At 59.1% G+C, this 25173-nt stretch overlaps 2 protein-coding genes across 2 annotated transcripts; one reads left to right on the forward strand and one right to left on the reverse strand.

Moving 5' to 3' along the window:
* Nucleotides 1–2129: 2129 nt before the first annotated feature.
* Nucleotides 2130–6272, forward strand: ZDHHC12 (zinc finger DHHC-type palmitoyltransferase 12). Its single transcript, XM_038745407.1, has 5 exons — nt 2130–2230; nt 3709–3851; nt 4410–4496; nt 5157–5323; nt 5413–6272. The coding sequence occupies exons 1-5, from the start codon at nt 2146–2148 to the stop codon at nt 5720–5722; spliced, it is 792 nt and encodes a 263-aa protein (XP_038601335.1). The 5' UTR covers nt 2130–2145; the 3' UTR covers nt 5723–6272.
* A 181-nt stretch (nt 6273–6453) lies between these two features.
* On the reverse strand, nt 6454–25084 carry PKN3 (protein kinase N3). The gene is made up of 22 exons (XM_038745406.1): nt 24971–25084; nt 17942–18224; nt 17430–17578; nt 17125–17239; nt 16759–16898; nt 15247–15430; nt 14358–14504; nt 14025–14134; nt 12903–13046; nt 12503–12581; nt 12211–12382; nt 11840–11930; nt 11663–11751; nt 11225–11288; nt 10817–10908; nt 10197–10373; nt 9694–9756; nt 9089–9165; nt 8100–8242; nt 7816–7923; nt 7220–7300; nt 6454–6951 (listed from the first exon to the last, which is right to left on the reverse strand). Exons 1-22 carry the CDS (start codon nt 24986–24988, stop codon nt 6739–6741), a joined length of 2739 nt encoding a protein of 912 aa, XP_038601334.1. The 5' UTR covers nt 24989–25084; the 3' UTR covers nt 6454–6738.
* Between the last annotated feature and the right edge of the window lie 89 nt (nt 25085–25173).

Here is a 25173-nt window from a genome sequence, read left to right on the forward strand (position 1 = left end):
ATTAAGACTGTGAGCCCCACGTGGGACAACCTGATCACCTTGTAACCTCCCCAGCGCTTAGAACAGTGCTTGGCACATAGCGCTTAATAAATGTCATTATTATTATTATTACTCTCCAAAGTGATTAGTACAGTGTCCCGCATGCAGTAAGTGCTTAATAATTATGCTTGATTGCTCAGTGCTGGCTTAATATACTCAGCGCTGGCCCGACAGGACTGGCCTAATGTGCTCAGTTAATCATTCACATTTATTGAGCGCTTACTAGAGCACTGTACTAAACTCTTGGGAGAGTACAATGCCACAGCTTTAGGAGACACATTCCCTGCCCATAATGAGTTCACAGTCTAGAGGACTAATTCATTATCTTAGTAGCAGTGTGTTGCCCCCAGTAATCGCCCGTAAATATCATTACTCCTCCTCATGGCTTAGTGGTTAGAGTCCAGGCTTGGGAGTCAGAAGGCCCTGGGTTCTAATCCCGACTCCCCCACGTGTCTGCTGTGTGACCTTGGGTAAGTCACTTACCTTCTCTGGGCCTCAGTTCCCTCATCTGTAAAATGGAGATGAAGACTGTGAGCCCCACGTGGGACAGGGACTGTGTCCGACCTGATTCGCTTGTATCCACCCGGGCGCTTAGAACAGTCCTTGGCATTCATTCAGTCAGTCAGTCGTATTTATTGAGCACTTACTGTGTGCAGAGCACTGTACTAAGCGCTTGGGAAGTCCAAGTTGGCAACATATAGAGACGGTCCCTACCCAACAGCGGGGTCACAGTCTAGTAAGCGCTTAACAAGTACTATTATTAGAGAAGCAGCGTGGCTCAGTGGAAAGAGCCCGGGCTTGGGAGTCGGAGGTCATGGGTTCAAATCCCCGCTCCGCCACTTGTCAGCTGTGTGACCTTGGGGCAAGCCACTTCACTTCTCTGGGCCTCAGTTGTAAAATGGGGATTAAGACTGTGAGCCCCATGTGGGACAACTTGCTCACCTTGCAACCTCCTCAGCGCTTAGAACAGTGCTTTGCACATAGTAAGCGCTTAATAAATGCCATTATAAAATAATTATCATTCTCATTCGGACCACTACTGAACGAAAGACGCCCTTCTTTCCTTCTCCAGCCCAGCCCGCACCCTCCGCTCCTCTGCCGCTCACCTCACCGGGCCTCGTTCTCGCCTGTCCCGCCGTCGACCCCCGGCCCACGTCCTCCCCCGGGCCTGGAATGGCCTCCCTCTGCCCATCCGCCAAGCTAGCTCTCTTCCTCCCTTCAAGGCCCTGCTGAGAGCTCACCTCCTCCAGGAGGCCTTCCCACACTCAGCCCCTTCCTTACTCTCCCCCTCGTCCCCCTCTCCATCCCCCCATCTTACCTCCTTCCCTTCCCCACAGCACCTGTATATATGTATATATGTTTGTACATATTTATTACTCTATTTATTTTACTTGTACATATCTATTCTATTTATTTTATTTTGTTAGTATGTTTTGTTTTGTTCTCTGTCTCCCCCCCTTCTAGACTGTGAGCCCGTTGTTGGGTAGGGACCGTCTCTACATGTTGCCAATTTGTACTTCCCAAGCGCTTAGTCCAGTGCTCTGCACACAGTAAGCGCTCAATAAATACGATTGATTGATTGGTTGAGCCGCGCTGAAGGGCGGACGTGATAAGCGGGGCCGGCGCGAGGGGCGTGGCCAACGGAAAGGGCGGGCACGATTGGTGGGCGTGGCCGGCGTGAGGGGGCGTGGCCAAAGGGGCTGTGGACATGATGGGCGGGGCCAGCGTGAGGGGCGTGGCCACGTGGAAGGGCGGGGCCGGCGAGGGGAGGGGCGTGTCCAGAGGGAGAGGCGGGGTCAGTGGGGGGGGAGGGCGGGGGGAAGGGGCGTGTGCAGCCCCCGCGCAGGCGCACCATTGTTTTCCAAGAGCCGGGAGCGGCGGGTGGAGGTGGAGGAGGCGGGGGCGCGCGGGCCGCGGCCCCCCTCCCGTCCCCCCCCCCCCCTCCGGCTCCTCCCCTTTTCCCCTCCCGGCCAATCAGCAGCCCAGAGGACCCGCCCCGCCGACCGTCCCACCAATCCCCGGGCTCCGTGTCGGGCCCCCCGCCCCCCCGGCCCGCCCCCCGGCCCCCCCCCCGTTCCCGTCCCGTCCGGTCCCCGAGCCGAGGCGATGGGGCGGTGGGCGGTGGCGGTTCGGACGGGGCACACGGTGCTGAGCTGGGGGCTGACGCTGGTGCTCTTCCTAAACCAGACCGGTGGGTGAGGCCGCTCCCCGACGGGGACCCCCGCCAGACCCCCGCCCCCGCCCCGGGCCCGCCCCGCCCTCACGACCCTCGACCGCCCCGCAACCGCCCCCCCAACCCCCGACGCCCTGCCGCTCGCCCCTTCTTTCCCTCTTTTCTTCTCTTCCTTCTCTCTCTCGCCTTTCTTCTCTTCCTCACCTCTCTCTCCTTCCTTTCTTCTCTTCCTGATCTCTCTCTCTCCTTTCTTCTCTTCTCTCCTATCTTCTCTCCCTCTCTCCTTTCCTCACTTCCTTCTCCTATCTTCTCTTCCTTCTCTCCCTCTCCTATCTTCTCTTCCTTCTCTCCCTCTCCTTTCTTCTCTTCCCTCCCTCTCCTTTCTTCTCTCTTCCTTCTCTCCCTCTCCCTTCTTCTCTCCCTCTCCTTCCTTCTCTCCCTCTCTCCTTTCTTCTTCCTTCTCTCTCCTTTCTTCTCGCCCTCTCCTTCCTTCTCTCCCACCCTCCTTTCTTCTTTCTTCTCCCCTCTCCTTCTTTCTCTCCCTCTCTCTTCTCGTTCTTTCCCCCCTCTCCTTCCCTCCCTTTCCTTTCTTCTCTCCCTCTCTCCTTTCTTTTCTTCCTTCTCTCCCTCTCCTTCCTTCTCTCCCTCTCTCCTTTTTCTCGTTTTCTTCTCCCCCTCTCCTTCCTTCTCTCCCTCTCCTTTCTTTTCTTCCTTCTGTCTTTCCCTTCTTCTCTCCCTCTCCTTTCTTCTCTTTCCTTTTTTCTCACCCTCTCCTCTCCCTCTCCTTCCTTCTCTCCCTCTCCTTCTCTCTCTCTCTCCTTTCTTTTCACCCTCTCCCTTCTTCTCACCCTCTCCTCCCTTCTCTCCCGCCCTCCTTTCTTCTCTTTCTTAATAATAATAATAATAATGGCATTCATTAAGCAGTTACTCTGTGCAAAGCACTGTTCTAAGCACTGGGGAGCTTACAAGGCGATCAGGTTGTCCCACAGGTGGCTCACAGTCTTAATCCTCATTTTACAGATGAGGTAACAGGCATAGAAAAGTTGTGACTTGCCCAAAGTCACACAGCTGACAAGTGGCAGAGCTGGGATTTGAACCCATGCCCTCTGACTCCAAAGCCTGGGCTCTTTCCACTGAGCCACACTACTTCTCTAGGTGCTTCTCCCACACTGCTTTTCTTCCCCCCCATCCTTCTCTCCCTCCCTCCCTCCTTTCTTCTCTTCCTTCTCTCCCTCCTTTCTTCTCTCCCTCTCTTCTTCTCTTCCTTCTCTCCCTTTCTTCTCTCCCTCCCTCCCTCCTTTCTTCTCTCCCTCCCTCCCTCCTTTCTTCTCTTCCTTCTCTCCCTCCTTTCATCTCTTCCTTCTTCCCCTCCCTCCGTCCCACCCCATGTCAGCCGCAGGCAGGGCCTGTGGAGCAGGTCCCCCTGCCTCCTTCCCTCCTCCCCCGGCCCCCGTCCAGCTCTCCAGGGTCCTCTCACTCCCCGTCACCTTTTTCAGAGCTGCGGCAGCAGGAAGCTCAAGGCGAGCTGTTCCGGCCCCTTCTGTTTGTGCTGCTGGTCCTGTGCTCCGTCCTGCTCTATTTTGCCGTCTCCCTCATGGACCCCGGCTACGTGGGCCCCGAAACCGCACCTCACGCCCAGGTAACGAACGGTTCCTCGCCCCTGCCCTCTCTGCCTGGCGGGAGGGATGCCGAGGGACGGCTCGTGAGAGGGACGGAGACCCCAGCTGCCACCTGCCTGACCTCCTTGCTGTCAGCGGTCGAGAAGCAGCCTTGAAGCTGAGCTGTGAAGAAGCCACCAGCTCAGCCCCGAAGTCTGAGAGAGGAGAGCAGCCTGCTACTGGGCTGGGGGCAAACCTTTCTCCCTCCCAGTACCCGTCCCCCAAAGCCGGGAAATCCTCCTGACCCTCTTGAACAGCTGAATTCCCTCATGGGCCAGCCGACAGTACCCTCCTCGTACCTTCCACCCTTTCCCCTTCATTACATTAGAACCCCATCACGGGTTCTAATCCCGGCTCCGCCACTTGTCTGCTGTGTGACCTTGGGCACTTCGCTGGGCCTCCTTTACCTCATCTGTAAAATGGGGATTGAGACAGAGCCCCGCGTGGGAGGGGGACTGTGTCCAACCCCCCTGGCGCTCAGTACAGTGCCCGGCCCACAGGAAGCACTTAAATACCACACTTATTATTTTTCCCCCTAGGCGGGCACCAGTGAAGAGCGGAAGGCTATGGTCCCCCAGAAGCATCCAACCATCTACCTTCACCGCTGCGGCTACTGTATGCTAAAGGTTGGTGACTCTAGGGCTTGGTGAGGGAGGGAGCCAGGGAGCAGCTGCAGACGGATTCAGTAGCCAGCAAGGCCTGAGGGCGAGGGTTCTTCTGACCCCCAACCCCTTAGGGTTAGAGTGGGACTGCGGCAGACATGGACCAGGGGAGCTGGGTCACCACTTTATTTTATTTTATTAATATGTTTTGTTTCATTGTCTGTCTTCCCCTTCTTCCCTCTTGCCTTTCTTCTCTTCCTCCTCTCCCCTTCCTTTCTTCTCTTCCTGATGTCTCTCTCCTTTCTTCTCTTCTCTCTCCTATCTTCTCTTCCTTCTCTCCTCTCCCTCTCCTTCCTTCTCCCCCTCTCCCTCCTTCTCTCCCTATCTTCTCTTCTCTCCCTCCTCTCCCTCTCCCTCCTTCTCTCCCTATCTTCTCTTCTCTCCCTCTCCTTTCCTCTCTTCACTCCCTCTCCTTTCTTCTCTCCCTCTCCTTTCTTCTCTCCCTCTCCTTTCCTTCTAGACTGTGAGCCCACTGTTGAGTAGGGACCGTCTCTCTCTGTTGCCAACTTGGACTTCCCAAGCGCTTAGTCCAGTGCTCTGCACACAGTAAGCGCTCAATAAATACGACTGACTGAGTGAACGAACCAGTTGTCAGGGACCTCTCCCGTTCTGTTCCCTCCCCAGCAGCCCCTGAGGGCCCGCCACTGCCGTTCCTGTAAGCGCTGCGTCCGCCGCTACGACCACCACTGCCCCTGGATCGAGAACTGCGTGGGCGAGCGCAACCACCCCGTCTTCGTCGCTTACCTCGCGCTGCAGCTGGTGGTGCTGGTTTGGGCCTTGCGCTTGGCGTGGTAGGAGCCGGGGGTGGGGGTCTCCCTTTGGCCGTCTTGCCCTCCAGTGGGGAGGGAGAAGGACCCAGCCCCCTCTCCTCCCGTCCCAGGTCCGGGATCCGCTTTGACCAGCCCTGGGGCGCCTGGCTGCGGCACACCGGCCTCCTGTTCGCCGCCTTCGTGCTGCTGGCCGTCTTCACGGCCGTGGTGGCCCTGCTCCTGGCCTCCCACCTCTACCTGGTGTCCTGCGACACGACCACCTGGGAATTCATGTCCCCCCACCGCATCTTCTACCTCCGCCACCGCAGCGGCAGCCCCTTCGATCGGGGCCTGGCCCGAAACCTAGGGCGCTTCTTCTGCGGCTGCGAGGCCGTGTCCTGGGAGATGCTGTACACCCCGGAGGACAGTGAGCCCGTCTAGGTGCCGCAGCCTGGGGCCAGACGGGGAAGTGGGAAGCGAGGGGGGACGGGTACGGCGCCGGCTTAGGCCTGAGGCTGTGGCCTCCTCCATCCCTCCCTCCTGTGCCCTCAAGCGACTCCTCACGGAGGAAGGTCAGGACCTGCTGTCTGTGCCTCGGCACCCGGCTTCTCAGCCACCCAGGGCTGGTGTCGGAGGCCCCCAAAGCCACCGGGCCTACAGCGGGAGGCCCAGCCGACACGAAAAACACACACGCGTGTGAGCTGTCCCTCCCTGGAAACAACTGGGGAGTCAGCTTGGCTTGGAGGCTGGGGCCTGGAGTCCCGTCCCCTCAGTCTTTGACTCCTTGCCAGCGCAGACAACGTGAGAAGGACGAGCAGAACTGTGAAACTGAAGCTGGGCCCCGCGGAGGTGGGAGGGCTTGTGGCCCCACTTAGCCAGCCATCTTCCCGGCCCGCTGCTGACTATCCAACTGCCACCCCAGCCTCACAGAGACAGAGAAGCCCTGAAGAGAAATGGAGCCAACCGGCCCAGCCCCGGATCTTGATGTCACCACCAGCCCCAGACGCTCAACTTGGTGCAACTTTACATATTTAATAGTCCGAAAAGCAGGTGGATCGTTAAAAACCCCCTACAGCCAGTGTCCAGTTGTGATCCTGGTCACACTTCCAGTCTTGTACATTAATACTCCATAAAGCCTGGGTGCTGGGCAACCCCTGCAGCGGCTGCCGCGCTTCTTCCTACCCCTCCGTGCCGCCCCACGGGCATACGCACAAACACGCCCCTCCCGCTGCAGCCAAGGGGCTTGGAGCCGAGGGGAGGACCAGGCAGTTGGGTCCCAGGGTTGGGGTCAACAGTGCAGAGACCAGAGATGAAAATGAGCGGGGGGCCGGCAGGGAGCCCCGGGGCTTTCCTGGGACTGGGGGCCTTCTGCCACAGGTGAAGCAGGAAGGGAACTCGGGGCTCGGTCAGCCCCGGCTGCGGCGGGGTGGGGGTGGAGGGAGAGACGCCGACTCCCCTCAGGCCTCCAGGAAGCGGTCAGAGACAAAGTCAAAGCCCTGGAAGGCTGCCTGCTGGCGGGGGGTGAGGAGGCAGCGGGGATTGGGGGGAGTCAGTGCCGGAGGAAGCACGGTGAACTCTCGGTCGAAGTGGCGCACGTCGGCCGGGCCCCGGAGCGGGGGCACGTACGGAGGCTGGACCCGGCGGGCCAGCAATGCGGCCCAGTCCGTCACCTGTGGGGACAGGAGGCCCCCGGGAGGGTGGCAGATACTGCAGCCGCCTTGGCCCTGTGCCCGGCCTCACCCCGCTCTCCCCCCACCCTCTTCTCCTTGCCAGTCTGTCACCCGTGGAGGCCCCTGGGGGAGCAGCAGACATAGGAGCCACCTCGACCCAGTGGCTGGGCTCACCCCGTTCTCTCGCCACCCTTCCCCAAGACTGGCACCGGAACCCTCAAACAGCAGAAATCCACGCCGGGGCCTTCAGGAGGCACGGCTGTCTTACCCTGAAGAAGGGCTGGACCTTGACCTCCTCTGCATCACGCTCACTTGCACCCAGGCGCTGCTTGGGGCACTTTTGGAGAAGCTGAGGGACAGAGGAGAGGGGGTAGAGCCAAGCCAGACCGCGGAGGCTCCCGTAGCCCACCCGCCCTGGGGGGAAACTCAGGATGGGTGGGAAGCGCTGAGGAAGGACAGGAATCAGTCAGTAGGCCAACGCTACGGATCGTTCCGGGTCGCCGTGACACGGGGAGCCGTCGGCTGATCAGGGGAGACTTGCTGGAGGTGGCGGGATTTTAGGAGGGCCTTGAAGGTGGGGAGAGCTGCGATCCGTCAGATAACTTGGGCCGGGAGGGAGCTTCAGGCTAGGGCGACTGTGAGCGAGGGGGTGGAGGTGGGAGAATTGAGAGTGAGGCGCAGCTGCAAGGTTGGGGTGGGCGGGCAGAGTCCAGCTATGCCTGAACTGACCTCCCCTGTGGGCATGGCAAGTGACGCGATAGCCGGAGCCACACGGGCACCGCGAGGATGAGGGCCGTGGTCTTTAGGACGGCGGGCCTGGCCCCTGGGGCCCCATCCGCCTGCCTGCCCAGGCCCCGCTCCCACCTTGCAGATGAGTCCAAGTCCCTCCACCGACAGGAAGTGGGGGTAGGGTGCCTCCTCGTTGACGATGCTGTCGAACACCTCCTCCTCCGTGTCTCCGGGAAACGGGCACTGCCAGGTGGGGAAAAGGGGCACCTCAGTGTGTGTAGGTGTGGGGAAAACGGAGCACTGCTTCTGCGTGACCTGCCCCTCCCACCTCACCCTCATCCCCCTCGACGGGCCGGGGAGCGAAGCGGGCAGAACCAGGCCGAGGGGAGCCAGGAAAGTCTGGGCCCGGCGGGGCTCACCTCTCCCACCAGCATCTCGTAGAGCAGGACCCCCAGGCCCCACCAGTCCACCGCCCTCGTGTAGGACTCGTCCGTCAGCACCTCGGGGGCCAGGAACTCCGGGGTGCCGCAGAAAGTGCTGGTTCGATCGCCGAAGCCCATTCCTGCAGAGGCAAGATGGATCGATCAGCGGTATTTATTGAGCACTTATTAGATGCAGGGCACTGCACTAAGAATCAGCAGATCGGTTCCCTGTCCGTAACAGGCTTATAGTTTCGAGGTCCCCATCAGATCCACCCCTGCCCGGCTGACCCGGGGCCGGGGCAACAGGCAGTTTGTGCACTGGTCTGGGGGGTGGGGGGAGACCAGAGAGAGAACAGAGAGAGTGCCCGGGGCCATTCATTCATTCAATCGTATTTATTGAGCGCTTACTGTGTGCAGAGCACTGTACTAAGCACTTGGAAAGTCCAAGTTGGCAACATATAGAGACGGTCCCTACCCAACAGTGGGCTCACAGCATTTCCCACTGCCACCCACTGTAGTCGCCATCAGGACAGCGTCGGTCCGCCGCCCCTCCTCTCAGCGCCAGACAGCAGGATTGTGAGCAGACAGCAGGTATATCCCGAGGGGGGAGATTTTTTTATGGTATTTGTTAAGCACTTACTACATGCCAGGCACTGTTCTCAGCACTGGGGCTGAGAACAAGCTAATCAGGTTGGACACAGTCCCTATCCCACCTGGGGCTCCCAGCATTAATCCCCATTTTACAGATGAAGGAACCGAGACACAGGGAAATGAAGTGACTTCCCCAAAGTGACACAGCAGACAAGTGTCGGAGGCAGGATTAGAACCCAGGCCCAGGCTCTATCCCCTAGGCCATGCTGCTGCTTGATGGGAAGGAGCGGACCCCCAGCTTTCCTGGGAGAGACCCCACTTCCCTGGCTGCCCCCAGCGAAAGTTTGGGTCCCCGGCAAAGGGCACAGTCCCGGGGTCGGTCTGGGGCCACTCACCCTCCTTGCACAGCCCGAAGTCGGCGATTTTCACAAAACCCTGGGCATCCAGCAGCAGGTTATCCAGCTTCAGATCCCTGCCCGACAGAAGCCGGGAGGGGAATGGGGCAGGGTGGAGTGTGGCGGGGCAGGGTGGACGAACAGGCGCAGCCCCCCGGGGACCACAGTGATCGGGAGGCAAAGCCAAGCGCAACCATAGAGGGGGGAATAGTCGATCAATCAATCAATCAATGGGACTAGTGTGAGTGTGGGGGCCCTTCCGGGAGTCTGTTCAACCTCCTCTCCGGCCCACACAGGTTGGGAGCCCGGCCAAGCTCTGCCCACCCACAGTCTATAGCCAGAAATAGCCACGGGAGTCCTCTCTGGGAGGGAGAAAGGGCCCAGTTCCCCGGGATGGGCCCGGGGAGGTGGCCGGGGGAAACTGGGGCAAGGCTGGTGTGACACAAGCCCCCATCATGGTTCCTCAGCCCCCCACGTCCCAGATCCACCCCCACGATATGGGGAAACCCAGCTCCAACCCAGCGACACAGCCCCCAGGAGAGCTCCCATCCTCGACTGGCTCAGCTTCTTATCCCTCTGCCCCTGGGGAACCCGGCCCAGCCTACCTGTAGACAATCCGCTTCTCATGTAGGAACTGTAGCCCTAACACCACGCAGGCCGAGTAAAACCTACAGGGGAAGGCAGAGAGAGGGTTGGGGAGAGGAGAGAGAGGTTGGGGTGAGAGGGCGGGAGGGGGAGAAGGAGGAAGGGGGAGGAGGAGGAAGGGGGAGGAGGAGGAAGGGGGGAGGAGGAGGAAGGGGAGGAGGAGGAAGGGGAGGAGGAGGAAGGGGGAGGAGGAAGGGGGAGAAGGAGGAAGGAAGAGGAGGAGGAAGGGGGAGAAGAAGAAAGGGGGAGAAGGAGGAAGGGAGAGAAGGAGGAAGGGAGAGAAGGAAGAAGGGAGAGAAAGAGGAAGGGAGAGAAGGGCGAAGGGAGAGAAGGACGAAGGGAGAGAAGGACGAAGGGAGAGAAGGACGAAGGGAGAGAAGGACAAAGGGAGAGAAGGGAGAAAGGAAGGGAGGTGGGGTGCTATGGAGTGGCCGTCCGAGGGGCGGGCCCAGCAGAGACCCACCGGGCATCGGGCTCGGGGAAGACATCGGCGTGAATACGCATCATCAGGTCCCCGCCAGGCGCAAACTCTGTGACGAAGCAGGCGTGGCTGGGCGTCTGGAAGCAGGCCAGCAGAGGCAGGAGGAAAGGGTGCCCGGCGAGGCCCACCACCTCCAGGATCCGCTTCTCACAATGCAGGCTGCCAGAGGCACGGCATAGATAACAGTAATAATAACAATGGTATTTGTTAAGCGCTTACTATGTGCCGAGCGCCGTTCTAAGCGTTGGGATAGATACAAGGTGATCAGGTTGTCCCACGTGGGGCTCACATTCTTAATCCCCCTTTTACAGATGAGGTAACTGCGGCCCAGAGAAGTGAAGTGACTTGCCCAAAGTCACCCAGCCGACAAGTGGCGGAGCTGGGATTTGAACCCACGACCTCCGACTCCCAAGCCCGGGCACTTTCCACTGAGCCACGCTGCTTCTCCATCAGCCTCAGGGTGGGGAGCTGGTTCCCGGATGGGGTGATCTAGGGGGTACTGTCCAGAGGGCTCTGGGCTTGACTCCCAGTGCCCCCCAGCCTCCTGTGCCCCCGACGCCCCCCATCCTGCGGTGCCCTCAGTGCCTGGGGCACGGACTCACCTCTCCATCTCATCGCGGCTCAGGATCTCCTGCTTCTTCAGGGCTTTAATGGCATAGTGTCGTCCCGTCCCCTTGGCCTGAACCAGGAGCACCTGGACAAAGGACAGGATGCGACTGGAGCCCCATGCATCCCTCTTCCTGCCCCTTGCTGGATCCCCCCACATCCTCTCCCTACCCAACCCAGCTCATCCCAGAGGGAGCTGCTGGGAAAACCCTCCCTGCCACGAGCCTCTCCCTAATTGACTGCGACCCAATTCCACAGCCTCGAGGCCTCAGTTTCCTCCCCACCAAAGCGAGGCTCAACGCCAATGCAGATCCTCCACTTAATCGTATTTATTGAGCACTGAACTGAGTGCAGGGTACACAGAGACCCTCCACCGCCCCCGACTCTCCCCGGCTCAGCGTTACCTTCCCAAAATGGCCCCGGCCCAACACAGCCACAAAGCGGAAGTCCTGGAGCTGGGGGATTGTCCTGATGGGGGAGAGAACATGGTGCCAGGAGTCCAGGTGCCCAGCTCACAAAATCAGGAGGTGACACATAGCCCTGCCCAGTTCCTGAATTCCGGGGGACGGAGGAAGGAGGAGGAAGTGGCGGGGGGACAAGGAAAGTGTGGCGGGGGAGAGAGGGCGACGACGAGGATAGACGGTCCCCGTGGCCAGCCCGCCATCTGAAGCCTGTGGAGAGCCTGCTGGGCCGGGCATCAAGGGCTTTCCCAAGAGAAGTCCTGGGGAAGGGTGGACCGACTGCCAGTCAGCGGGAAGGAGGGCTACCCAGGGAGACAGCTGCCTGTGCTCTGGGAGGATCTGAACTCGGATCCCAAAGGGGGGAGGACCAGGTGGGGCTACCTGCTGGGACAGGAGGCTTGGGTCTGCCCCGCTCTGTGGCTACTGCTGCTACTGCTTCTCCCATCCTCCATGTGCGGGCGTTTGGTGCACTGTGGAGAAAGTACGTGCGGAGAGTGACGGGGCCCGGTCACTAGGGTAGCCCCAACGGCGTCCATCCCCGGCGAGCCGCGCCCTCACCGGAGAGTCCCCGGTGACCGGCTCCAGAGGCAGGAAGAGGCGCGGGGGCTTGGGTGGGGGCTCCTCCTCCTCCAGCGTCAGCGGGAAGGGGCTGTGAGTCAGAGGATGAGGGGGGGAAGCAGAGCGGACCCTCCTGGAGTTTCCTTCCCACCCACCCCTACTGCAGGCAGACAGCCAGGAGCAGGTGGACACCCCCCGAAGGAGCCTCACCCAGCATTTATTACCACGCTCTGCACACAGTAGGTGTTTAGTAGATGCCACCCGGTTGACTGAGGGGAAGGGGAGAGGGGAGAGGAGGCTGCCTGCAGCTCCCAAGCCCAGTCTCCGGAGGCTCAGGGAGACCTGCCCCACATCCAGCTCCCAGCACTTACCTAGAGGAGGCAGGGGCAGAGGCGACCCGGGCTGCGGGAGCGTGGCCGGGGGTCCGATTTGGGGGGCTGAGCGGGCTGCTTGGAGACCCACAGGGAGGCAGCAAGCCCCACATCAGCCGCCCCCACGTAGCGATGTTTACGTTCATCTGGGAGGCGCGAAGGAAGTCCTGACCTGGGGGGGACAGACACCCCAAGCTTGGCCCCGTGGGACCTCCGCCCTCCCCGCCTCCTCTCCAGCCCCCCTGAACCTCCCCAGACTCCCCCCGCGGTGCCACGCCACGTCTCCCCTCACCCCGCTGCTTGGAGAAGAAGATGCGTTTCTGCCTCTGCAGCCGGGGCCTCCGTTGGATGACGGGGTCACAGAATGTCACCTGGGGGCATGGAGGGGGATGGTCACTCCCTGCAATCTCCCCTCGCCCTGGGCTCACGGTGGCCTCTTGGCCAGGCCCTTGGGGTTGGGGACCACGCTGTCTGGGGCCCCAAACCTCCTTCTGAGAATGAGGTGGCCCCTTTGGCCCTCAAAGTGCGCCCGAAAAGTCCAGCTGTACCTACTGGCCTCCACGGGAGTTTTAGCCCCTCCCATCCCACTCCCACTTTTGGGTGTGGGAGACACGAGGGCTTGGGGAGCAGGTGAGACGAGGGGTGGGGGGTGGAAAAGGCAAGGCGGGGCCACGTGGGCTCCAGGCAGTCACCTCAGCGAAGAGCAGGCCCTGGGGCTCTAGCGGCACGCTCAGTCCGTGGCGTTCATTGTCCAGGAAGTCTTCCAGCCGTAGGAAGGTGACGGCACACAGCTCCCGCCAGTCCCGCCACTGCACCCCGATCTCCAGCTCGCGAGACTGCGGGGGACCCCAGTTGTAGGTGGCCGCCCTGCCTCCCGGCCCTGGAATCCCCGCGAGTCAAGGTGGAAAGGGGGAAGATTGTCCCATCCCACCCGGCTCTCCCCACCCTAATCTCGCCTCGCTACTCTCCTATTGCAGCCCAGCCCGTGCACTTTATTTCTCTTACACCAACCCACTCGCTGTACCTCGATCTTGTCTGTCTCACCGTCGACCCCTCGCCCGAGTCCTGCCTCTGGCCTGGAACGCCCTCCCCGTTCATATCCGACAGACCACCGCTCTCCCCACCTTCAAAGCCTTATTAAAATCCCATCTCCCCCGAGAGGCCTTCCCCGGCTAAGCCCTCATCTCCTCTACTCTCTCTCCCTTCTGCGTGGCCCCTTAGCTTGGATCTGTGTACCCTTTAAGCATTTGATAATCACCTCACCCTCAGTCCCACGGTACATAACCCTTATCCTCCCTTTTCCCCTTTCGGAAATTTAATGTCTTTCGCCCCTCTAGACCACGACTCCTTGTGGGCAAGGAATGTGTGTGTGTTTATTGTTATATTGTACTTTCCCAAGCACTTAGTATGGTGCTCTGCAAACAGTAAGCACTCAATAAACACAGTTCACTGACTTCTGTACGTAAGCGCTTAGTACAGTGCTCTGCACACAGTAAGAGCTCAATAAATACGATTGATTGATTGATATCCCTATACGCTATTTTCTCTGAAATTTTAAAATCTGTCACCCTTCTAGACTATAAGCTCCTTGAAGGCAGAAGACGTGTCTACCCATCTCTGTTGCATGGTACTCTCCCAAGTGCTTAGTACAGTGCTCCGCACGCAGGATGCACTCGGTAAATACCATTGATTGATTAATTCATCGATGGAGATGGGGGGGGGGGGGGAAGGCGCGATGGGGGCGGGTCTGGTGTGGACAGGAAGCAGGGCGGGGTGAGACAGGGTGAAGTGGGGGAGACGAGGATCCAACTTACCCTCTCCAAGGGGATCAGGAAGTTCTGGTCCCACCCCTGTTTGCTGACCGGCCCCCAGCCCGTCTGTCCGACCACACGGTTGTCTACTTTGAGCACCGCCAGGACCTCGTCTTGTTGGAAGGGATTACCGGGGCAAGGGTGAGTATGGAGGGGGCTGTCGGGGGGAAGGGGCGGATGGAAGGGGCTGTGGGTGGGGACGGATGGAGGATGGACTGGGTGGCGGCCTGGGGGACTGTCAAGGGGCAGGTAAAGCAGGGAGTACTCCCTCCCGGGCAGATTGGCCCCGTCGGGCCCTATCCCGCCCCCCGCCCCCCCCCCAGGCAGCTCTCTCACTGGCCAGCTCCCCAGTCCGCGCTGGCTTGGCTCCTCGGCTCCAGGGCCGGCTCTCTCCTGGGCTCCCCAGCACCGTGGCCACGCGGGACCGGCCTGGCACTGCCCTCAGTAGCTCCTGGCACCCGATCAGTCGCACCTCCAGGGTCCCTGCCGGGCATCCCGCCGGCCCCAGGTCAGCCCTCACCAGCCCAAGCCGGGTCCACCCCAGGAGTCCCGCGGCTTCTCCGCCTGGACAGAGACGCTCCCCTGCTCCCCCCGCCCGATCCCCCCCGGCGAGGCCTGGGGCAGCTCTTTCTGTGGGGGGCCCACGGGATCTAAGGGTCAGATGTGAACCTTGGGGTTCCCCATTATTCTGCTCTGTGAACTTGGGCAAGTCACGTCACTTCTCTGGGCCTCAGTTTCCTCGTCTGAAAAATGGGGATTAAGACTATGAGGCGATCATGGAACAGGGACTGCGTGTTAGTATGTTTGCTTTTGTTCTCTGTCTCCCCCTTTTAGACTGTGAGCCCACTGTTGGGTAGGGACTGTCTCTATATGTTGCCAACTTGTACTTCCCAAGCACTTAGTACAGTGCTCTGCTCAAAGTAAGCGCTCAATATGATTGATTGATTGATCTGAGAAACCAGTATCTACCCCAGTGCTTAGAACAGCACTTGGCACATACTAGGTGCCTAATAAATACCATTATTATTATTATCTCTCCCGATTTCCCCAGATTCCCACCGTGTCTGGGACCTGGCGGGGTGCCCTACGCCTCCTCCAGTCTCCCTGCCCATCCTCACGACCGCCCTCTGCCCCGACCCGGTCCGGCAAGGCGGGCTGGCCCGGGGTCAGCCCACGCCGCGTTGGGTTTTGCGGCCATCGTGATCTGGCTGGGGCGGGCACATACCTGTAAGGGCCGTGGGTTTGCCGAGCGCCGTGGGGGAGCGGAGGCTCCCGGGGGTCCCCTCCCTCAGCTCCCGGGCCACGAGGCTCCGCGTGGGGTGGGTGGGCGGCAGTTCGGCGGCCAGCCGCTCCAGGGACAGCCGCAGGAGGTCCAGCTTCTGGGAGGACTCACGCAGCCTGGCCTGGGCCTGGGCAACAGACGGGGGCCTTCTGAGGCCCGACCTGGACATGCCCCCTTCCCCGGGGTAGCGCTTGGCACCGGCCTAGCCGCCCAACCCTCCAGCCTAGTGCCCAGGGCCCTCATCTGCCATCCCATCTCACCCCCAAGGCAGAGACCACTCCCCTCTCCCCACCTTAAACTGTCTGCTGGGAGGGGGGAGGTGGTCGGGAGTCCTGCTCCCTTGCAGGTGAGAACCTGGAATCGCTGGAGAGAGGGGGCCGATGGTGGTCGGGGGAAATTGGGGAAAGGAGCAGAAGCTTGTGGGGGAGAATTGGGGAAAGGAGAAGAGGCTTGTATGGGAGCTTTAGGGAAAGGAGCAGAGGGTGTCGGGGAGAATTGAAGACACGAGCGGAAACTTGTGGGGGACAATCAGGTAAAGAAACAGAGGGTTGTCGGGGAGAATTAGGGAAAGGAGCAGAAGCTAGTGCGGGAGAATCAACTAAGAAGGGAGAATCAAGTAAGAAGGGAGTCAAGTTAGAACCAAGGGAGAAGCAGCACGGCTCAGTGGAAAGAGCACGGGCTTGGAGCCCCCTCCTTCCTCTCCCCCTCACCCCCCTCTCCATCCCCCCGTCTTACCTTCTTCCCTTCCTCACAGCACCTGTATATATGTATATATGTTTGTACATATGTATTACTCTATTTATTTTACTTGTACATATCTATTCTATTTATTTTATTTTGTTAATATGTTTGGTTTGGTTCTCTGTCTCCCCCTTCTAGACTGTGAGCCCACTGTTGGGTAGGGACCGTCTCTAGATGCTGGCAACTTGTACTTCCCAAGTGCTTAGTACAGTGCTCTGCACACAGTAAGCGCTCAATAAACACGATTGATTGATTGATTGGAGGCAGAGGTCATGGGTCCAAATCCCGGCTCCACCAACTGTCAGCTGTGTGACTTTGGGCAAGTCACTTAACTTTTCTGGGCCTCAGTGACCTCATCTGGAAAATGGGGATTAAAACTGTGAGCCCCCCCGGTACAACCTGATCACCTTGTAACCTCCCCAGCGCTTAGAACAGTGCTTTGCACATAGTAAGCGCTTAACAAATACCATCCTTATTATTATTTATTATTATTAAGGGAGGGGAGGTTTACTGGAAAGAATTAGGGAAAGAAGGAGAGGCTTGTCAGGGAGAATTGAAGAGGGAAGAGAGGAGAACAGCGGGCAGGAGACGGTAGGGCAGGGGACAACAGAAGCGGAAGCACCCAGGGCTCGAGTGGGGTGCAGGGACAGAAGAGCTCGTGGCTTCTGGGGTGCAACCCCCCGAACCTTCCCCTCCGTCCCGTCCAGGCATTACCTCGGCCAGTGCCTTGCGGTCCTGCAGCCGCCGCCCTCCCAGCAGCTTTACCACGTTCTTGGCACCCTCGGCTACGGCCGCTTCGATGCGCAGCCGATGTCGCAGCTCCTCCACACGCAGCTCCCCGCGCCCGGCCCCAGCTGGACGGAGGGAGGCCGGAGGGGAGGGGACGGAAGGGGAAGGGAGCGGGGGGGGGGGCCCGGCTGGAGTCAGCTCAGGGCCCGGGTCCCGTCAGGGTCTAGGTCAGCGTCCGGGTCGGGTCAGGCGGGGTCAGCGCCCAGGTTGGGCCGGGCCAGCGTCCGTTCAGCAAACGGGTCAGCGTCTGGGTCCGGTCAGCGTCCGGGTCGGGGGCAGCTGGGCTCTCACCCGCGGGCTCGGTGGCCTCCCCGGCTCCCAGCTTCCCAATCTGCATGCGCAGCAGTTCCACTTTCAGCTTGCTGTCCCCGAGCATCTGCTGGGCCGTGGCCACGAGCTTGCGTTCCTGGGGCCGGCGGCCGAGAGAGAGAGGCCCCGAGGGACTGGTACCGACTGAGGGGAAACCGGCCCCTGGGTCCGGCCGGGCCTCAGGTCGAGGCTTCCCGCACCCTGGGCACCCGTGAGTCAGTTTCCCCACGCCCTCCGGAATTCAGCCACCCAGGAGCGAGTCCGCACGCGGGGCGGGGAGGGCTCACCTTAGGCGTGCCGTTGGCGTACATCTGGATCATGTTCTCCGCCCCCTGCTTCACCTTCAGTTCCACCTGCAGCTGCTTCCTCAGCGCCTCCACCCTCCGGGCCACCGGCTTCTCCTCCCGGCGGCCGGGATCTGGAGAGACGGCAGGGCCTGGGAGGGAGACGGGGCCCAGTCAGCCCCGGCCCTTCCGCCCGGGATGAGGTCCTTAGAGGCAGGGAAGGAGCCCAGCACAGCCCCTTCCAGCCGGGCAAGGAACGGCTCTGTTTACTGACCCAATAAGTGCTCGATAACTACGACTGACTGAATGACTGGAGAATGAGGGAGTGAGCACGTCAGCTCGGCTCTTCCCGCCGCCACCGGCACCCCCATCTCCCGGCCAGGAACTCTTCCTCCCTCGGCCCTAACCATTCCACCTCGGGCCCGTGTCCCCCTTCTCCTCACACAAGCCCGCCCCCCCATCCCCACCCCGGGCCCCCGCTTCCTCCTCTCCCTCTGCAGACCCCGGACACCCACCGTCCCGGCCCTCGGCCCGGTCGGGCAGCAGGATGCGGGCGTTGAGCTCCCGCAGGCTCCAGTGCAGCTGCTCCAGCTTGCGGTTGGAGGAGCGGAGGAGTCGCTCCACGTGGCCCAGGTGACGTCGGTCGGTGGCGGCCTTGCGGAGGTTCTCGGCGCCCTCCTTGATCTTCAGCTCCTTCTGGATGGCCCTGCGGATCAGCTCCTTCTCATCTTCCAAGCGCTGCTGGAATCCCGGGTCCAGGAGGCGCTCCCCGGCCCCTAGCTCCAGCAGGCAGCTCTCCTGGGATGGGGACAGGGCAGGGAACGGCTCAGCCGGGCACAAGAGGCCCAGGGCTGCCCCTCTCCGCCCGCCCACCCACCTCAGGCTGGCCGGTCATGGGGCTGGAGAAGGGGCTTTGGGTACTGTGGTATTTATTCCGTCATTCACTCAATCGTATTTACTGAGCGCTGACTGTGGGCAGAGCAGGAAGTCCAAGTTGGCGACATATAGAGACGGTCCCTACCCGACAACGGGCTCACAGTCTAGAAGGGGGAGACGGGCAACAAAACAAGACATGTGGACGGGTGTCAAGTCGTCAGAACAAATAGAAATAAAGCTAGATGCACATCATGAACAAAATAGAAAATATGTACAAGTAAAATACAGTAATAAATCTGTACAAACATATACAGGTGCTGCGGGGAGGGGAAGGAGGTAGGGCGGCGGAGATGGGGAGGGGGAGAGGAAAAAGGGGGCTCAGTCTGGGAAGGTCTCTTGGAGGAGGTGAGCTCTCAGTAATAATAATAATAATAATGGCATTTATTAAGTGCTTACTATGTGCAAAGCACTGTTCTAAGCGCTGGGGAAGTTACAAGGTGATCAGGTTGTCCACGGGGGGCTCACAGCCTTAATCTCCATTTTACAGATGAGGTAACTGAGGCCCAGAGACGTAAAGTGACTCGCCCAAAGTCACACAACTGACATGTGGCGGAGCGGGGATTTGAACCCATGACCTCTGACTCCAAAGCCCGGGCTCTTTCCGTTGAGCCACGCAGTAGGGCTTTGAAGGGAGGAAGAGAGCTAGCTTGGCGGATGTGTGGAGGGAGGGCATTCCAGGCCAGGGGGAGGACGTGGGCCGGGGGTCGACGGTGGGTTATTAGGCACTTACTATGTGCCAGGCACTGTTTTAAGCACTAGCGTAGCTACAAGGTTGTCAGGTTGGTCACAGTCCCTGTCCCACATAATAATAATAATGCTGGTATTTGTTTAGTGCTTACTATGTGCCAAGCACTGTTCTAAGCCCAGGGGTAGATACAAGGTCATCAGATTGTCCCATCTAGGGCTCACAGTCCTAATCCCCATTTTACAGATGAGGGAACTGAGGTGCAGAGATGTGAAAGTGACTTGCCCAAGGTCACACAGGAGACAAGTGGCAGAGCTGGGATTAGAACCCAGGTCCTTCTGACTCCAGGCCTGTGCTCCATCCATTAGGCCACACTGCTTCTTTTAGGGGCAGGGGTCACATCATGCCATCCATCCCCCTGACTCCAGGGACCTCCCCTCTCTATCATCATCATCATCAATCGTATTTATTGAGCGCTTACTGTGTGCAGAGCACTGTACTAAGTGCTTGGGAAGTACAAGTTGGCAACATATAGTTGTATATGCATACATATATATATGTATATATATGTGTACATATGTATGTATATGTATACATATGTATATATGTATATATACAGTCTCTAGACTGTAAACTCACTGTGGGCAGTGAATGTGTCCATTTATTGTTATATTGTACTCTCCCAAGCGCTTAGTACAGTCCTCTGCACACAGTAAGCGGTGGGCGGATCCAGAGACAAGTAGACTCTGTTGGATACTTTCATTCATTCATTCATTCAATCGTATTTGAGTGTTTACTGTGTGCAGAGCACTGTACTAAGCGCTTGGGAAGTACAGTTCAACAATAGAGACAACAATAATAATAATAATGACGGCATTTGTTAAGCGCTTACTATGTACAAAGCACTGTTCTAAGCACTGAGGGGGAGACAAGGTGATCACGTTGTCCCACATGGGGCTCACAGTCTTAATCCCCATTTTACAGATGAGGTAACTGAAGCTCAGAGAAGTTAAGTGATTTGCCCAAGGTCACACAGCAGACATGTGGCAGAGCTGGGATTAGAACCCATGACCTCTGACTCCCAAGCCCGGGCTCTTTCCACTGAGCCACGCTGCTTCTCCCACATGGGGCTTACAGTCTAGAAGGGGAGAGACAGACATCAAAACAAGTAAAACAAATCTTTGATGGTGAGCTTCTTGAGGGCCAGGGACCATGTCTAATTTTACCTGAACATTTTTCTCCAGCGCTTAGTACAGTGCTCTGCACAAAGCCAGCGCTTAACCAGTACTGTTACTGTTAGAGAAGCAGCGTGGCTCAGTGGAAAGAGCCCGGGCTTTGGAGTCAGAGGTCATGGGTTCAAATCCCGGCTCCGCCACTTGTCAGCTGCGTGACTTTGGGCAAGTCACTTCACTTCTCTGGGCCTCAGTTCCCTCATCTGTAAAATGGGGATTAAGACTGTGAGCCCCACGTGGGACAATCTGATCACCTTGTAACCTCCCCAGCGCTTAGAACAGTGCTTTGCATTAACTTCTCTGGGCCTCAGTTCCCTCATCTGTAAAATGGGGATTAAGACTGTGAGCCCCACGTGGGACAATCTGATCACCTTGTAACCTCCCCAGCACTTAGAACAGTGCTTTGCCATAGTAAGCGCTTAATAAATGCCATTATTATTATTATTATTACTGTTCCCACACTACTTTGATGCCCCCAGTAGCTCCCACTTCAGATCTCTCCAAGGAGAGCACTACAGGACCAGACAATCCCCCCCCCCCCCCCCCCCCCCCCCCGGCCCTACCTCCCCCAAGGGGGGCATCCCAACTGCTCCATCTGCCCTCACGACAAGCCACCCTAAGGGGCCAGGGAACCAGGACTCCTGGGTCCCAAACTCCCAGGATGGGAAGGGTCATCCACTCCAGTCCCCTCCCTCCAGGCTGGTTAGATGGAAACTCTTTTTCTATGGCACCCAGGGTGGAGACAACACCATCTCCCAGGGTTTTCTCCTTCTACGGCTAATCCGCCTCAGACTGTAAGAACCACATTCCATCAGGCTGAAATTTTAGCCCTGATTTCTCGGTTTCCCTCTTGTCCCACAGGACCCACCCCCCATCTCTTCCTGGAACTTTTTTTATGGTATCTGTTAATAATAATAATAATGGCATTTATTAAGCGCTTACTATGTGCAAAGCACTGTTCTAAGCGCTGGGGGGGTTACAAGGTGATCAGCTTGTCCCACGGGGGTGCTCACAGTATTAATCCCCATTTTAGATGAGGTAACAGGCACAGAGAAGTTAAGTGACTTGCCCAAAGTCACACAGCTGACAATTGGCGGGGCCAGGATTTGAACCCTTGACCTCTGACTCCAAAGGCTGGGCTCTTTCTACTGAGCCACGCTGCCTTTACTGTGTGCCAGGCATGGTACTGAAGCATAGGGTAGGTCCAAGCTAATCAGCTTGGACATGGTCCATGTTCCACATGGGGCTCAGTCTTAATCCCCATTTCATGGGTGAGGTAACTGAGGCACAGAGAAGTGAAGTGACTTGCTCAAGGTCACACAGCTGACAAGGGGTGGAGTCGGGATCAGTTTCCCGGTCCTTCTGACTTCTGGACCCACTCAGGGCCTGGGACTAGGCTCCTCCCTCCAGCCCTCGTGCCTTGCCCAGCTCAATGGAAAGAGCCCGGGCTTTGGAGTCAGAGGTCATGGGTTCGAGTGCCGGCTCTGCCAATTGTCAGCTGTGTGACTTTGGGCAAGTCATTTCACTTCTCTGGGCCTCAGTTCCCTCATCTGGAAAATGAGGGCGAAGACTGTGAGCCCCGTGTGGGACAACAGATCGCCTTGTAACCTCCCCAGCGCTTAGAACAGTGCTTTGCACATAGTAAGAGCTTAACAAATGCCATTATTATTATTATTATTATTCATTACTGGGAGGAGGGGGTGGGGGGCTGGGGCAGGGACATCTCGGCCCCCCCGTCTGGTGACCCGTGTGCTGGATCCCAGTCCCCAGAGTTTCGAGTGGCCCTCGCAAATGCATGTGATTTCGCACACTGGATATGATCCCTATTTTGCCGAAAAAAAAAACCCACAAAAACAACCCGTTTTCAATAGCCTTATCCCAGAGGGTGGAGTCCAGCTGGGAGCCAGGCTCAGCCAGAGAGAAAAACCACAAAATCCCTCAGAGTTCAGCCCAGAGCCCTGAGGGTTGCACTCCACCCCACCCCACCTCTGCCCCGGGACCCTGCATGGGTTCTGTTGGATTGGCGCAGCCCGGCTCCTCAGCCCCAGGTAGTTTTACCCCCTGTCCACACTGTGAGCCCGCCGGGAGGACTAGTGGCATCTCTGGCTCCCAAAACCTAGGTTGCTGTAGGTTGAAGAGGCTACACTATAGGGCCAGAGCACCTGCATCCCATCCCCCTAGATAGGACCGCTTGTTTTGAAAGCCAACAGCTGGGGAAGCCCCTCCAACCTCCTCCAGGACCGCTGAGCCTTCTACACTGTTGGGTAGGGACCGTCTCTATATGTTGCCAACTTGGACTTCCCAAGCGCTTAGTACAGTGCTCTGCAAGCGCTCGAGAAATACGATTGAATGAATGAATGATGGAGAAGGGCTTTTCTCAGCAGTGACCTCCCACAGGCACACCAGGGAGAGGTCATCGGGGCCATCCCTCAGCCTCCAGGCTGACTGCTCCCACAGTGGAGGGCAAAGGGTGTCTCTTCGGCTCTCCTAGGACGATAGGCATTCCACCCCCAGGGCCAGTGCTGAACACCAGGGCGGCTCTGAAATCTACCCCAAATCCCTCCTGCTGTAGCTGGAAGTCATTTTCTCTCATCCTGCCTGGAGCGGAACTGCTCTGCACGTCAGGGCCGAACTTGCTCCCAGGCTACGGGCCGCGATTCTCCCGCCGCCCAGCCACCTCCTCTCCTGGACCCCAAGGCGGGAGTTGAAGAGGATGTTGGGAACTCTGGAAGTTCCAGGAGGAACAGTGGCCTGTCTGGGCAACTTTGCAAGGTGAGATAACCCAGGAACCCTGACCCTAAGCTCTCCCCAGAAGCAGCAGCTGGTCTCCTGGCAGTCCATTTTCTCGCTTCCTCCGTCCCAGGTGTCTTCCCAGAGCCTTGGCCCTCCGTGCCCAGAGCAGAGAAAGGGCCCAAGTGTCCTCCCCGGACCGTTCCCAAGACTCTCTGACTCCATTTCCGCTGGGGCCTCAGTGGACTCCATTCTCTGGCCTGGAGGGGAGAGAGGAGCAGAGGCTCCTGCTCCTCCTGGCCTCTCCTTCCACGGTCAGAAGACTGGGGCCCAAGCTAGGGGCGGGGGCCTGAACTGCTCAGGAAATCCTCACCCGGTCTGCAAGGACAGGCCAGGCGCCAAGCTCCTGAGCAAACAAAGATCCCATGGAGCTGGGGGCCCGGGCGCCGGGGTCCTGAGTCACCCCACCCGGCGGGAGTGCTCCCGGCCAGGAAATCGGAAAATGTGTACAAGTCACCACTGGAAAACCGTCCCCAACAAGGGGAGCCAAGGAGAGCGGGACTGTGTGTGTGTAAATAGGTGGGGGATTTTGGGGGGGGGAGAGGGAAACTGAGGTCACCCAGACTTCACCAGGACCCTGAGGGTTGCCAGCTGAGGGGCTGGAGTGTGTGGGGGGGTCCCTTTGAAGGTGGGGGGTTCTGGTCTTCACTTCCAGCCGGGCCTGTGAGGCCGGGCAGGGCGGGTGCCCGGCTCAGAGTATGCAGAGGTGATGGGGGAAATGAGGATGGGGAGGAATGGGGAAGAAGGCATGGTGTGGGGTGGGGATTCATTCATTCATTCATATTTATTGAGCGCTTACTGTGTGTAGAGCACTGTACTAAGCGCTTGGGAAGTACAAGTTGGCAACATATAGAGACGGTCCCTACCCAACAGTGGGCTCACATGGGGTACTGAGGCAAGGGAAGCATATAAAGGGGGAAGAAGTGGGATGTGGAGCAGGGCATTCAGTCTGGGCCCATTTCTATCCCCACTAGCCAGCTGAGGGGTCCCACAAGAGGAATGTGTAGGAGGGTGGGGGGATGGACCTAGAATCCCTAATGCCTGGCCCCTTCTACTTAATGGTGGAGGGGCAGGGCTGGGTCAAAGATGGGCAGCTCAGAATTGGGGGGGTCGTCAAAGATGGGGGACTCCGACTGAGGGGCTCAAAGATAGAGGACTCGGAGTATGGGATCAATGATGGGGGGCTTGGGCTGGAGGGCTCTGACTTGGGGTCAAAGATGGTGAGTTCGGGCTGGGGGGAATCAAAGATGGGGGACTGGGGCTGGGGGGAATCAGAGATGGGGAATTTAGGCTGGAGGGGTCAAAGATGGGGGACTGGGGCTGGGGGGAATCAGAGATGGGGAATTTAGGCTGGAGGGGTCAAAGATGGGGGACTGGGGCTGGGGGGAATCAGAGATGGGGAACTTGGGTTGGAGGGGTCAAGGATGGGGGACTGGGGCTGGGGGGAATCAAAGATGGGGAGCTTGGGCTGGAGGATCAAAGACGGGAGACTGGGGGGAATCAAAGATGGGGGGCTCGGCCTGGAGGAGCAAAGGCGGGGGACTGGGGCTGGGGGAATCAAAGATGGAGGACTCCGGGTGAGGGGCTCGAAGATGGAGGACTCGGACCGAGGGGCTCCAAGATGGGGGGGCTCGGGCTGGGGGGGTCCAAAATGGGGGGGCTCGGACTGGGGAGGGGTCAAAGACGGGGAGCTCGGGAGGGTCGAAGGCGGGAGCTTGGAGTTGGGGGGGCAGTGATGGCGAGCTGAGGGTTGGGGGCATCAAAGCTGGGGAGTTCGGCCTGGGGCTCGGAGGAGGTGGGGGGCGGAGGGAGACCCCCCCGGCCTCGGGCGACCCCCTCCTCCCCCGGGGGGCGACCCCCAGCCCCCGGCCGGCCGCTGGGCCGCTGCCCGCTTAGCTCACCTGCTGGGGCTGCCCCATCGCCTTGCTCCGCTGGCCTTCCCAGCCCGGCCTCCTCCTGCTCCTGCTCTCCCCGGGCCCGGGGGTCGGGGGCCGGGGGTCGGGGGTCGGGGCCCAGCCGGTGCCCGCCTCCTCCAACGGCACTTTCTCACTTGAAAGTTCCCGGGAAGCCGCCGACACCGCGCGGGGCCGGGCCGGGATGGGCT

This window comes from Tachyglossus aculeatus, chromosome 4 (genome assembly GCF_015852505.1).
Source record: "Tachyglossus aculeatus isolate mTacAcu1 chromosome 4, mTacAcu1.pri, whole genome shotgun sequence".
NCBI lineage: Eukaryota > Metazoa > Chordata > Mammalia > Monotremata > Tachyglossidae > Tachyglossus > Tachyglossus aculeatus.